The sequence below is a fragment of the Rattus norvegicus genome, chromosome 16, assembly GCF_036323735.1.
Source record: "Rattus norvegicus strain BN/NHsdMcwi chromosome 16, GRCr8, whole genome shotgun sequence".
Taxonomy (NCBI): domain Eukaryota; kingdom Metazoa; phylum Chordata; class Mammalia; order Rodentia; family Muridae; genus Rattus; species Rattus norvegicus.
This window is the reverse complement of record NC_086034.1, coordinates 30372439-30387808: the sequence shown is the minus strand read 5'-3', so window position 1 is coordinate 30387808 and position 15370 is coordinate 30372439. Positions and strand designations below refer to the sequence as shown.

Sequence of the window (15370 nt, the reverse complement as noted above, 5' to 3'; positions counted from 1 at the left end):
CATACACACAAGCACACATACATACACATGCAACTCACATACATCATATACATATGTAATCTATCAAAACTATTAAGCTAATATGATAGCATTGCTCATCAGTACCATGGAAGTAAATTGTGCTACAATAAGTCCTAAAAGTATTTCTAAATGACTGGCATGTGTCAATCACAAAGAGGTGAATGCATATGGTTTCAGGTAGAAAAGTATCAAAAATAGTTGAATTCATAGAATTTGAGGATAAAGGGGCACTGAAAGTGCTGGAAGGTTAAACAAAAACAGGAAGCAGAGTTGTCTACTAGATTCACTATTTCTGTTTTAGAATATGAAAAGGTTCTGGCGATATATTTTATAACAATGAATATATTTAGTGCTATTTAACACTTAAAATGGAAGAAATGATACATTTTTATTTATATAGTGTTGACATCATTTACAAAACAGTAACTTCAAATACTTTTGAGGTGGCAGAATTGTTATTTCCTAAAATAATTTCTTTAAATAGATCACTAAGCAATCTCTTTATAGATTCAAACTAAAATGTTATGAATCAGGTCAGTGAGATAGCGATCTTTCTAATGGGAAGATACAACCTCTTAAAATTCCACCCTCTCAGAGGTAAAGGGGAGAGGGGATGGGGGAACAGGAGGGGCAACATTTTGTTATATAGCTAAATAAGATGATTAATTAATAGAGATGTGGATTTCCTTATGAAAATTTGTAGAATGGGGTTTTATTGATTGAGAATTTCATACAGGTATATAATGTGCTTTGACCAAATCCACACCCTTCCCTCCTCCCCATTCCAACTCTTACCACATCTTCCCCCACTACTCCCCCCTCCGTTTTATGTTCTCAGGGAGTCTAGTTAGTGCTATCAGAACTGATATGGGTTTAGGGCCATCTCCTCTACTGTGACAACCTTATCAGATTCCTGGAAAAAAGCACTGACCATCTCTGTCCCCAGTAGCTGTCAATTGTCAAAAGCTCCCCTGGACGGGTGGGACTCTTCCAATCTATGTTGGGATTTCAGTTGGTCTGACCTTGTGCAAGTGTGCACAGTCACAGCAGCGTGATGAAGAGGATAGCTTTGGAACAGTGGCTACTCAAGGCTGACAGGCTATGACAGTGTGGGAGACAGGGATTGCAGGCAGCAAGACTGCAATAGTGCATCAGAGGCACAGGAGACAGAATAATGGTAGACAGACAACTCAAACTTAAGGTAAGTCATCTAGGAAGGAGAGAAAGAAGCTCTGTGGTTGTTTGGCTACAACCCATATCCCCAAAACTTAAACTTCAGGTTAACTCTGAATAATTCGTTTTGGTGCCTTGACAGATAAGTCTTGTCTGAATGGAGATCCACACATCAATTTCTTACACAAATCAATTTCTTTATGTTTCTATGGAAAACATAAATCAATTCCAAGTTCCTAACCAAACAATAAAATTTTATAACTTTAATTTCAGCCCAGATTTCTGGGTGTATTTTTACCGAAACTTAATCTCCAATTCCAGGAACAGTAAGTATTTGGATGTTGTTATATCTGAGAATCAATGTGTCTATAATACGCACTTTAGGGGAGAACACTTCAAAGGTCTGTTAACACTCAATTCCTTTTAAGGCATTGATTTATTTATTATTTTTTTATTTCAAATGTTGTCCCCCTTCCTGGTCTCCCCTCCACAAGCCCCCATCCCTTCCCCCCACCACTTAAACTCTAAGAGGGTGCTCCCCCACCTACCCACCCACTCCCACCTCACCACCTACCTACAACTACCTTCACTGGGGAATCAAGCCTTCACAAGACCAAGTGCCTCCCCTCGCGCTGATGCCTGATAAAGCTAAGGTTTAATTTTTTTTAATAAAAGAAGATTTAGAATACCTCCATGTTTTAAGTGTTGATAGTACGCTGTTATTTCCATTTTCATTTTTTAAAAAGTTAACCTTTGTTCTCTGTTTGAAATGTGAATGAACTGTGAACTGGACAGAGGCGAACAGAAATAGTGAAGGGAAAAAGAGTGTGTGATGGAAAAATGGGAATCAGCAAGTCAAAGGGGAGAGAGAAGAACTCAGTGCTTTCAGTCCAGCTTCCTTACCTGGGAGCTAGTCGCTTGGTAGAACAAGCTTTAGAATGAAGTGCATGAAAAACCAAACCCAACAACTCAAGCTAAAACATTTAGTTCTTATTGACACCATTTTAAGCTGATAGTTGGGTGGCTATGCTTGTAAACTACTTGAAAGTGAAGCACCTTCCTAATGTAGTCGTTGAGAATTCCTCTACTCATATCAGTTCTGAGGCATGCACGGAGTTGGAGGTGAAAGCACACAGCCTAAAGCACAATGCAAACACAGGGTGTGCCATTTCCACGCAACAGGGGGATCACATAATTGACTTGTGAAGTCTGAAATTTTATTAAATGATGTTTTGCTGACTTAATATGCTGAGTGGTTAGATAGTTGTTTTCACTATAAATGTTGAATAACTTTAGGATGTATAATTGCTTAAATAACCGATAGCATTGTCAGCATCACTTCTCATCTATGCTTTTAGTAAGAACAATAGAAATTTGTTATAAATGTCCTTTTTTAATGTCTGTTGTTGGTATGGGTGTTAACTAAGGTTTCTCTGCTTCACTTTTGCCCCGGGGCAGTATTTCTAGTCTAAAGATAAACACAGCTTTGTGGGGAGTCATGTGAAAAAGAGAATTAAAAGTCAAAAGGTATAACCTGAGACTCCAACCTTGAGAAGGTGTTCCTGGCGTAGTGCATGATACTGTCAAAATCGTATCTTTCCCCAAGAGAGTTTACTTCTCCAGGCTCCATCTTTAGAAAATTGTACTCTTGACCTAAGAGTCCAGGAAAAAGAAAACATCACAGGAGACTTCTAAATAACAGAAAAAAGAACAGAAATCTGGGTCTTCTATTTGGGTTTTACTAAGTGACTAATGGTGTGTTGCTTGCTTTTATACACTTATCCATTCACGTGCAAAAAATGAAGCAAATCCATATGTCCTCACTAAATGCCTAATTGTCCAGTAACATTGGAGTGGAACAATGAGCTAATTTCTACGAAAGAAGATAAAGAAAAGCATATTGTTCTTCCAAATACTCTTCATCTATCTCATAATATCCTTTTCTTTAAAATTTTATTGCTGGTGAGTATTACACAAATAATTATAATTATTTATAACCACAGTTTAACACAAATTCAAGCAATTATGTCTTGATACAACTTTCATTTTTATCATAGTCACATGATAAAAATTATTGACAGAGGACAATACAAAGATGGTTCATAATAAACTTCTCACTGACTTGATGCTTGAAAAAAGATTCAGAAATATTACGCCCTCTTTATTTCACTCTTAATGATATAATTGCAAGATGAACACTGATGCCAGCTTCAGTTCCTAGGTATTCCATCCACATAGTCACATGCATTTTCTTTGATTTTTGGTCTACTGGTGAAAAATGATATGTTCCCCTGTTTCTGAGTACCACACTCTACCTATTCTGTTCTTATTTCTAGATGTTACTATAATCATTAAGTAGACATTTCTAAATGTTTCTTAAATATTGTGGCTGTCCATCCTGTATATGTTACCTTTTTATCCCTGTCCCCTCATCTTTAGATACTCCCTGCGATAAGATCTTATCATTCCTTTGCTGCTAAGCAGGATCATTACAGGGTTTTTCAGATCCAAAATTAAGCTAAAAGAAATCAGTGGTAGTCTTTTTCCCTTCTCAAAAGCCTTGTGTTAGTCAATGTCTTTTGTTCCATTTGATAGATCCAATATTTGTTTTGCTGCCTGGAATAAAACTTTTGAAGATTTCTTCTCATGTTTCACTTAAAACATTTTTGAGACTGTTCTTACCTTTTCCTACTCACATACAGAGAAGCTACTCATCTCTCAGAAACTATTTGTGCATGGTTCTGCTAGTTCTCGAGAATGTTAGCTTCACCTTCCTCATCTCAAGTTAAAGACCCCACAGCAGGTAGAGATTTTTTTCAAATCTGAGTTGTGTTTCTAATCCTTGATGGTTTAAATAGAATGCCCCCCGTAGGCTCATATACTTGAATACTTGGTCCTCAGGCCATGGAACTCTTTGGGAAGAATTAGGAGGTGAGTTCATTTTTGAAGAAGTATGTTACTGGGAGCATTGGACTTTGAGGATTCAAAAGCCCACATCACTCCCACTTAGCTCTTTCTTCTTCCTACTTACAGATCAAGATATAAGCCTGAGCTACTGCTCCACTGCCATGCTTGCCTTCTTGCTGCTATGCTCTCCGCCATGATGGACAAGCACTCCAACTTCAACTCTCTAAATCAGTAGGCCCCAAATAAACTCCTGCTTCTCTACTTGCCTTGGTCAGAGTGTCTTTTCAGCAATGCAAAGTAACTGGCACACAATTCTTCAATTATTCTTTAGTAGAGGGTAAAGCATTAATTTCCTACACCTAAATGGATGATGTTGATTCTTCATAATGTCTCCAGGTAACTAATAATTAATAGCCAATCACCCACTTAGAACTAACATTGTAGGCCGGGGCTAAATACCATTATGTGGTATGGCAGGCTAACCATTCTATCACCTTTTTTGTTCATCATTGCCTTGTTTTCTTTTAAGTTTCCTTAACTATAATCTCGTTGAGAACTGTTTTTATTTGTCAAAAGTAGTATTGGCCACATTTTGCTCATACTCTGAGCAAAGACATGCGTTCTCCAAGTGTATGTCTGTTATTGTTTTTCCCTCACATTCATCTGTGTTTATCCACAGAGTTTACACTGAGCTTTGCATTTTTCCTGGCAGTATTTCCACCATTGTTCATGTGGTAACTAGAAGGAAGTCGAGGAAGAACAAACAAACAAACAAACAACAACAACAACAAAATCAATAGTGATTACAGAAAAATCTAAAATAATTCAACATAGTCTTTTAATTGACTGCGATTAAGAAAATAGGTTACCCTTTGCTCCATTTATGCTTAAGATTCACACTGCAACAAAATGACAAACAGGACTTACACATTGTTTTCAGATGAAACGTACTGGTATTTTTCAGTATGAAAGTGAAAGTAAATGTATAATTTTACAATGAGTATAGTACCACTCATAAAACTATACGAGAAAATTAGATTTTTTTTTCTTTTTTTCGGAGCTGGGGACCGAACCCAGGGCCTTGTGCTTGCTAGGCAAGCGCTCTACCACTGAGCTAGATCCCCAACCCCTTAAAGAGCAGCATCTTTTTTTTTTGGTTCTTTTTTTCGGAGCTGGGGACCGAACCCAGGGCCTTGTGCTTCCTAGGTAAGTGCTCTACCACTGAGCTAAATCCCCAGCCAAGAAAATTAGATTTTAACCATAAATTATATTTCAATTAGTGAAGAAATATAATTAGAAATTATACCCGACCCGAGACTGACTCCTGTAGCCACAGTATATAACAGCAAATCTTAGTCTATATAGCATAAATCAAAGAACTAAGAATAAAAATGGTTTATTAAAATTATTAAATCTTGTCAGCTTATTGCTCAAGAGCTCATGCCTATTCATGAAAAGCACAGATATTTAAAATAAAATAACTACCTCTTAGTAAAGAAAGCTTAGGAATGGCTATTTTTAATAGAGTAAAATGTTGTTTACTACACTGAAAAAAAAAGGTCATATGGTTTAGAAATGCAAGTTTGCAGGTTCCAACCGGTCTCACCTGGCTGGATGTTCTCTCTTATGATGGTGACGTGGTTATCTCGGTCTGGGCGGGTATGCTCATGCCAGAAGCCTATCACGTGGCCCAGTTCATGAACAACAATTCCAAACTTGTCACAGTTCTTGCCAATAGAGATGGCCTGAGGGCCATTCCCCCGCCGACCAACATAGGAGCAGCATCTATAAAAAGTGGACACCACAGAAAGAACTTAAGAAGAGAACACAGCTGGACGTGATAGCACGGAACTTTTAGAAACCATAGTGATCACCTGTACACCACAACATATCCGGAGTCAGAACAGCCTTTCATTAAGGAGTTTTAAGTTCATGTATGTTAAAAGTTTCTCATTAATTAAATGTTTGACAATTGTCTTTCTATTAGAACATAATATTGCGTCTTATTTTCAGATATGTTCAGAAGTTTGATTTGAGACGGTTGGGGTAACGATGACATATAATGTGCTGTTGAAAGGTATATTCAGCTCTCAATATCTGGACCAAGAATCACTACACGGTTCTATCAGTATCAGTGACTATCAGTGTGGTTAGTCACCAATAATCTAATACTACATTTCTTTTATGTTAAAAATTGCTTCTATCCTTTTAAGAAAAAGAAAAAAATATCCATCTGTGAGAAGACATTGGATAATTGCATATAAATTAATCTTCTTACCAAAGGATTAGTTCTAAATAATAATAATAACAATAGTGCTTTTTAAAAGTTAATTAAGGGGAGAGGGCAGTATCTCATGGGTTGAGTGACTACCACTGATGATATAAGGACCAGAGGTTATATCATCAGACCCATAGGGATATAGATAGGCTTGGAATGTCTTAAAATCTCAGCCTCTAAGGTCATAGCCCAGGCTAATAGAGCAGTCTAGATAGAGTTACAGATTAACCATATGGGTCAATCAGTGGTTTGGTTGAGAGGAACATCGAAGACAGTTCCCAATATGAATCCAGACCCCCCCATATGCACACAGATACACACATTCATAAAAACTAAAGCAGAAAAAATTTAATAGAGGGGCCTGGCAAGACGGCTGAAGAGATAAAGAAGACACATGTGTTTGATTCTCATGACCTATGTAATAGAAGGAAAGAGGACTCACTCCAGAAAGTTTTCCTCTTATCTTTCTACATATGTGCCCTGGCATGAGTATCTACACAGATTAATACACACATGCAACCACAAATAAACATGATAATATTACAAAAGCTAACTGAAGGTGAATTACCTATGGTTAGTAGTTAACTAGATAAAGAGTTTCTATCTCAATGCCTTCTCAAAATTCATATGTCACAATAAAACCCTGATGAATTTATTTAAAGTGGGGTTTTGAAAATTAATTGATCATGAGTTCAGATATCTCATTAATAAGGTCAGAGACCTTTTGGAAGTTGACCTGGAAAGCTACCTTCAACCTTTCCACCTTGTAAAAATGCAGCATGAACACAGTCATTTAACATCCAAGAACTGTCCTCGCCATACTTAGAACTCACAAAGTTCACAGTGCATTAGATACCCAGGCTATGATGCTCAGTGACAGAGCACTGTGTAACCTGTGACAATTCACAAAGAAGAATCACCAGTTCATAGTGTGTTGGTTTGAATATGCTTGGCTCATGGAACATAGCACTATTAGGATGTGCGGTCTTATTGGAGGAGTTGTACCCTTGTTAGAGGAAGTGTGTCACTGTGTAGGTAGGCTTTGAGGGTTCCTATTCACAAGCTCCACCCAGGGTAGAAGAGAGCATCTTCTTGGTTCCCTGTGGAAGACACCCTCCTCCTGGCAGTCTGCCTTTGGATCAAGATATAGAACTCTCAGCCCCTCCTCCAGCATCTTGTCTGCCTGCATAGACTGAACCTCTGAAACTGGAGCCCAGCCCCAGTTAAATGTTTGCCTTTGTAAGAGTCAGGTTGTCTTTTGACAGCAATAAAACTCTAACTGAGACAATTACGCTTGCAAACATTGTTAGAATGTTATAAAATGCCTGTATTGACCAGTCACTAAATGTTAGAGTGCAATATTCATGACACCTACTCAAGGAGGCCCATAGACGGTCAGACGGAATGCTAAGCACTCAAGAACAAATTACTGCGTGTTGTCTTAAATTTATCGACACTTGTACATACTTGATGCTTTTTCATTTGAATATTGGTTCCATGTATTCATTTAGGAATGACATCCATGCACATGTGTGAAGGTATGTGACAGAATCATGTATAAACTTACAAGAGCAAACACACAGAAAATATCTATTTTAAAATAAATTTTAACTGTTATAATGGTTGAAGTAATGAGTACAAATAAAGTTCATCTGAAGCACTAATAATTACAGTTCACATGTAAATATTCTTGGACTATCTTCCTCACCATCAAAAGACAGCAGCCCATAGTTGGTTTTTAAATTGGGAATAACAGGGCATTAGACATTGTCAAAGGCCTTTTTGGTTTATTATTTTTAAGTACAGTAAATTATTTGCTCAAATGATGGGAAGGGATTTTACTTTTGTCAATTTGATAGTCCTGTTGATTTTCCACAAATATAAATTCTCATCTCACACCTTCCTTATTCTTCCCAACTTAATTTTGCAGTCTTTAAATATCTATATCTGTGAGTTTTAACTCATGCTATATTAACTTGAGATGTTAATTCATACTCATTATTTGTGAGTGCTATGTCAACTAATTAAGGTTAATACATCAGTAACAGAAGTCTTTGGTAACTCATGGAGAAAGAGTAATAATTAACAAATATTCTCTTTCCCCCTACATATATTTTATACACAATATATAAAATTCACACACAAGTACTTACTACATACCAAAACATAATCTCTTACATATTCAAAATTACTTGATTTTGAAAAAGGATTACTTTTGTAAATTTTGGAGAGTTAAGCTAAAATGTTTGCTATTTTAAAGCAACAGTAAGTAGACAGAAATATCTGATGATTATATAGCAATTAAACTACCCATGTTGACTCATTCTAGCTGGATATATTCAAAGAACATAGCACTTTGCAAAAGGAATTCTGGGTCATAGAAAAGCTATTTATTTGATCCTCAAACACCCTTCTTGGCAAAGTTGAACCCAGAGCAATTTCCCATAATAAGATGGATTTCATAGTGGAAAGGAAAAACAGATTTTACAGTGCCTACTTCATAGAGCTATTATTTTCAGTGGCTCTGGGAAATAAAACAAATGTGGTACTTTGATCCTTGACTAACTAAAGGTCTTAAGTACAGGAGATCCTAGACATTTAGGACCATTATGTATATGCTTATAAAAATGTCAGGCATGTGTTCACAAGGTGACATGGGTTAAAAATGCACGGGTTGATCAAAACACTGTCTTAATTCCTGGCAAAATCAAGTTTGATGCCATTTTCTTCTACTTGATTCTTGATGTTTCATTCTAATTTAGTTGTTATTTTTATACTGTTATATCAATGGTCAATCTGCTCTCTCTCTCTCACTCTCTCTCTCTCTCTCTCTCTGTCACACACACACACACACACACACACACACACACACACAGGATTCACATATAAGAAAATTTTATTTTACCTTAAATTATAAAAAATTAATCTAAATTACTGGGCTTTCATTTAAAGTTTACTGATCACTGGTTGTGGTGGCACACACCGGTAGGATTTGCTGAAGGAAGCAGAGGCAGGAGGATCACGAGTTCGAGGCCAGCCTGGGCTACACATTTTAAAGTTTACTGATCAAAACACCATTAAAGTTTTCTCTAGAGATCCATAACTCCATAACTTAGGATTGCTTTTACTTTTTAAAATTACTTCCAATTATTTTATTTAATCATATTTTCTTCATTAAGAGGACTTGATTCTTTAGCTATTTTCTATTTCTAAAATGTCTCAAGACATAGAAGTTCAAGTGTTCCATTTTAAGATACATGAGGGCCAGGGGCTCTACCTCTTTAATTCACTGACATAGAACAAGCATCCAGGGCAATGTACTCAAGGAGGATACTACATATTGAAGAGCCTACGCAACTATCTAGCCAATTTCCTTAGCTTCTCTACGGCCATGAAGAATATCTCACTAAACATCTCCCCAGTTTCATTCTCAATAAAGGTAACAATAAGTAAATAAATCACCTTCCTGTACTCTAATTAGCTTATCTTAGTGAAAATTAATGGTAACCTTAACCTTCCTTCAGCTTTCTCAGTTCAAGTACAACCAGAAATCCTCAACCTCCCTTTTTCCCAGTAGTCAGTCCTGTTTACTATATCTTTAAGCTATGCCCAGAGTCCTTCTCATGGAACACAATGTGAGTGCCGTTTTCTAAGGACCTATCATTTGTCATGTGGAGTGTTGGATGGTCCACTAAATTTTTCTCTGTTTCTTTCTTACCTCACTATCACAGTATGTTTCTTAATATCATGATCGTTTTTAAATATCATGTAAGATTATACCATTATTCAGCAATTCTGTGGTAAATTGTGTCAATGCTCAAAAATACTCACTTCCATCTCTGGCTGATGATGACAAGTCCCTGCCCCACTAATGCTGGGTTGGTTAAATGGCTTGCTCTGAACAATAGCACAGTAGCCAAAACTGTCATCTCTGGGGAAAACATGGAAGAGCTGACACATGGCTGACCACGTGGCTGTCATTTGGAATGCCATAAGAAGCAGTATGTCCAGAAAGCGGCATCTCCATGACACTGCACAAAGGACTTAGACGACCATGTGTTAGTAACAAGCATTTGTTGCTCTAAGGATCTGAGATAGAGTCATGTTAGATTTGATGGCATGCATTCATGGAGATGACAAAACCTTGCTGTCTAAATTTTGAAATTATCTTCACAGCCATAAATATTACCACATATATTCATCTCTCACCACTAGTCATGTTACCACTGCCCTCTGTTATCACTGCCCTGTTTTGCCTTGAACATGAAATAAACTCATGCCTCACTATCTTTTACTGTCTATCACAGCAGAAATCCAAAACTCCAAAATACCCACATAGCTCTCTTTCATCCCCTTTTCAAGTCTTCCCAAATATTTGACCTTGAATCTCTCAGTTTATCTTTCCTCTAAGAAAGTGTTATGTTATTTTTCTGTTATTTTTTTTTCTGTTCTGTATTTTCTAGAATATGAGCATTCTAGGAGACAGGACCCCCACCTGTTCACTACTCCAGTTCTAGCTCACAAAATAGAATCTCATAAATGTCATAGTCTCCATAAATACTTCATGAGAAATTAGGTCCTATAAGTCAGAAAGGAGAGAGAAGACTCCAGTGGCAAAAGCAGGTACAGCAATGGATAAGGGGACTCTTTTGGCCTTCACTCTTCCACTTGGTTCTCTAATTTTTCTTTAGCATTGGGCAAGCAAACAGTGGGGAGAGTGAACTTATTGAACCCACCTTCAGCAGAATGAGAGGGCATTAAGTGAGGGATGGGGTTGCTATCCCACAAAGCTCTGACCCATAAGAAATGCAGGGTTGGAAATGGAAAAGATCCTGAGGAAAAGAAGGTCCAGTGACAGGCCTAAAGTGGGATCCAGCTCAAGGGGAGGCCCCCAGACCTGACACGATTACTGAGGCTATGGGGCATTTACAAAAAGGGAACCATCATGACTGCCCTCCAAAAGACCCAATAAGCAGCTGTAAGAGTCAGATACAGACATGTGCACCCAACCAATGGACAGAAACTGTTGACCCTTCTGGTTGAATTAGGGAGAAGCTGGAAGGAGCTGAGGAGGAGGGCAACCCTGTAGGAGGACCAGCATCTCAATTAACACTGAGAGATCCCCAAGATCTCTTAGACACTGGATCAGCAACCAGGCAGCATACACCAGCTGAGACGAGGCCTCCAACATATATACATCAGAGGACTCCTGGGTCTGGGTTCAGTCAGAGAGGATGCACCCAACCCTCAAGAGACTGGAGGCCCCAGAAAATGTAGAGGTCTGGTGGGGTGGGTAGGGTGGGCACATCCTTGTGGAGACACTGGGGGTAGGAGGTATGGGATGTGGAACTGTGGGGGAGAATGGACTTGGAGTGGGAAAAATCTGGAGTGTAAAAGTAAATAAATGAATAAATTTTAAAAAATAAAATAATATCCAAAAGAACTTCTAATAAATTAATTTTTATTAAATTAACTTGTCTCTGTTGTTTGCATACAAGCATCTTGGCTAGCAACATCTTTTAACTGAAATTCTCTGGCAGAAAGAAAACACCTTCTGTTCAATGTTATAGTCCCCCAAAATAGTATGAATGAGTCACAGAATGGTGTACACATGAAATAAACACAGGACAATTTCACGGATATCTTATTTCAAACAGACTACATCCAAATATTGAAACAAAACCCTAGAAAATTGTTAAAAATTAAATTGTTAGGTTTTTTAAAAATAAAACATTAAAGAGTATTAAGTAGAAAAATGTTGCTGAAGAAGCTAACAAAACAACAGAAGTAATAGGGATAAGGGGCAGTAGACTAAAGTAACAAATTTGATGACATAAATGTCTCATAAAAACAAATCAAATAATTTTCACTAAAATATATCATTTTATTGATAATATTCTTATAATAATTACTACTACTGCTAACAATCATTCATAGAAAATATAGCATTTTCATCTTAATTTCTTTCAAAAGGGAAGTTAGATTAAATTATAAATTCTATTGAAAATGGATCGAGGATAACATGTATTCACATTTCTTTATAAAAACATACATTCTGGTAAAACTTTGTGAATAGTTATAACCTAAAACCATGAACCTCACTATAGCTAAGTGACAAAATAATCTAATATCTTTTAATATTTATTATTTTATTTTTATTGTTTTATTACATTTCATTATTTTTCTCCCCACCATCAGTTGGCATGAAACAAAGCTTCCTTAGCAAAATAAGACAAAAAAATAGAACAGTGTTTTGCAACCTTCCTAGTGCTGCAAACTTTTAATATAATTTCTCATGGTGTGGTGACCGACCCTCAACCATAAAATTATTTTCTTTACCACTGTCATGAATTGTGACATACATGCTGATGTTCAGGTTATTGGATATGCGACCTCCAGATGAGTCGTGACTGACAGGTTAAGAGCTACTGTCTTAGAGTTCCTTAAAGCTCCATCCAACTATTCAATAGCTCTCTCTGAGTGTGTGGAGGAGACTCTTTTTTTAAATTCAGTTTTTAGCTTCAGAAATTATAAAAGTTACAAGTTGCTTTATTGACAGAGTGTTAAAAGACAAAATGTGTTTGATTACTGTATGAACATCAGAAATAGAACTGATGGGGCTTAAAGAGAAGAGTTAGTGATTCAGTACACTGGCTGCTATTCCAGAGGATCTGAGTTCGAGTCTCATGGAGTCGAACATCGAGTTGACTGTGCATCCAGCTCCAAAGGATCCAATGTCCCCTTTTGGCTTCTGCAGGTACCAGGCACACACAAGGTGCAAACATACACACAGCCAAAACATCAATGTACATAAAATAAATACATTTATATGTAAAAAGAAATGGCATCACAATTGCCTGATGGTACAAGCATGCCACATTCTATAGAATCATATAGTAAGTAATTAAATGTTACGTGTTCCATGCCTAAATGCTTCAGACATAAAATAACTAACACTGAACTCCAGACGGAGTGATGAACATTTAACTTGCTATATTCTAGCAGGTCCTAAATGTTTCATGCGACCCAAATTCCAAGACATTTTCAACTCCAGATTAATTTTTATACTTACATGTAGCGTTATATTGACAAAAATGATGACATAACTATATTAGTTCTGGGTAAAGTTTAAAATAACTAAAGGGATAAAAAGACATTGAGTTATTTCTATTGCAAAGTGTCATTACTACTACTGCAAAAAATAATATAAGGCACATGACAAAATGTTAAATGGTGTCCACAAATCACCAATAGGCAACATTAATACTGTAACAATGACAAATATATTTATACTTAACACTCAAAAGTATGGTTTCCATACAATTACATATGGACCAAATAGGGAGATATGTATGTATATATATGAAAAAAGAGGCTATGAATTTGAAGGCATGTGAAGAAAGACATATGGGAGAGTTTAGAGGGAAATGAAATGGAGAAATGTAGTTAAATTACAATCTTAAAATTAAGCAAAACAATTTTATATGTAAAAACTGATTTTTAGGAGTGCAGGTGAGTTTTTTTTGTTTTTTTGTTTTTTTTTATTTTTAACTTGAGTATTTCTTATATACATTTTGAGTGTTATTCCCTTTCCCGGTTTCCGGGCAAACATCCCTCTCCCCCCTCCCCTTTCTTATCACTGTTCCCCTCCCCATCCTCCCCCCATTGCCGCCCTCCCCCCAACAATCTAGTTCACTGGGGGTTTAGTCTTAGCAGGACCCAGGGCTTCCCCTTCCACTGGTGCTCTTACTAGGATATTCATTGCTACCTATGAGGTCAGAGTCCAGGGTCAGTCCATGTATAATCTTTAGGTAGTGGCTTAGTCCCTGGAAGCTCTGGTTGCTTGGCATTGTTGTACATACGGGGTCTCGAGCCCCTTCAAGCTCTTCCAGTTCTTTCTCTGATTCCTTCAATGGGGGTCCTATTCTCAGTTCAGTAGTTTGCTGCTGAGTTTTAATTATTTGTAGGTACGCTACAAATTTTTAATTTATTTTGATGTAAATGATAAATAATTCCATTGTTTGGCTGTTTATGAAATTCTTTTAAGAAATACTGAGCACCTGCATATAAAACAGTGCGTGGGGGGCCATGAGGGATACCAAAGTCATGTGCACTCATCTTTTACCAAGACAGACACATGAGCAAACAGAAGTTAGGTAACTGTGACTACCATAGATGGAGGGCAACCTCACTGTGAGTATCTAAACATGAATCCTTGGGGACCATACCATAGAAGAAAGAATATGGTAACAGTGTTGCACTTTACTTCGTGTAAAGATCATTCGTTACTTAACTGAACTTTATTTCCATATTTGCTAATTTTGTACTGTTATGAATCAAACCAGAGCCTTTATCAAGCAAAATAAGTGAATTGTAACTGAGAGACATTACCAGCTCTTAATTTTTAATTGACAAATAGTGATGACTCTACACATATACAGGGGCCAATATGTTTTCATGAATGAGTTCCTGGCCATCTCTAGCACCAGATCCTAAACAAAATGGGAGCCTGACCTAGTTTGAACTCATTTGCCCAGACCTCTCCTGGGACATCTTTAGGAGGATCTATCTTTAACTATCTGCCCACTACTCCCCTTTCTAATGGAAACAAATGTCCATAGAATATATTTTGATCATGTTTTCCTCTCCCTCAGTTCCTCTCAGCTTGTTCTTTCTTTCTTTAAAACAGATAGCAGCAAAAACAACAGAAAAGAAAGAAACACAGAAACTACAAAAATGAATAAACAGAAGACCAAGAGGCAAAAAAACAAACAAACAAACCATCAAACAAAAAAAAAAAAAAAACCCAAGCAACCAGAGACAAAAGTCCACAAACTTGTCCTTAAAATCATCTTGTGTGAAAGGAAGAAGATGCAGGCTCCCACCCTTAACCAAGAAGCTATCTCCACTTAACTTAACTATCTTTAAGAAATCCTCAGTGCACAGTTAACTACATCTCAGGATAGACCCTATTGCCAGAAGTTCTTGTTC

At 37.0% G+C, this 15370-nt stretch overlaps 1 protein-coding gene across 3 annotated transcripts in view; it reads right to left on the bottom strand.

The window, feature by feature from the left end:
* The window catches only part of Tll1 (tolloid-like 1), a 201182-nt gene that overhangs the window by 88865 nt on the left and 96947 nt on the right, over positions 1-15370 (bottom strand). For 2 of the 3 annotated variants that reach the window (NM_001106081.2, XM_063275708.1), the window contains 2 exon segments: positions 2742-2847; positions 5708-5886. In NM_001106081.2, the coding sequence (NP_001099551.1) occupies positions 2742-2847; positions 5708-5886 (285 nt within the window). 3 annotated transcript variants of the gene reach the window in all.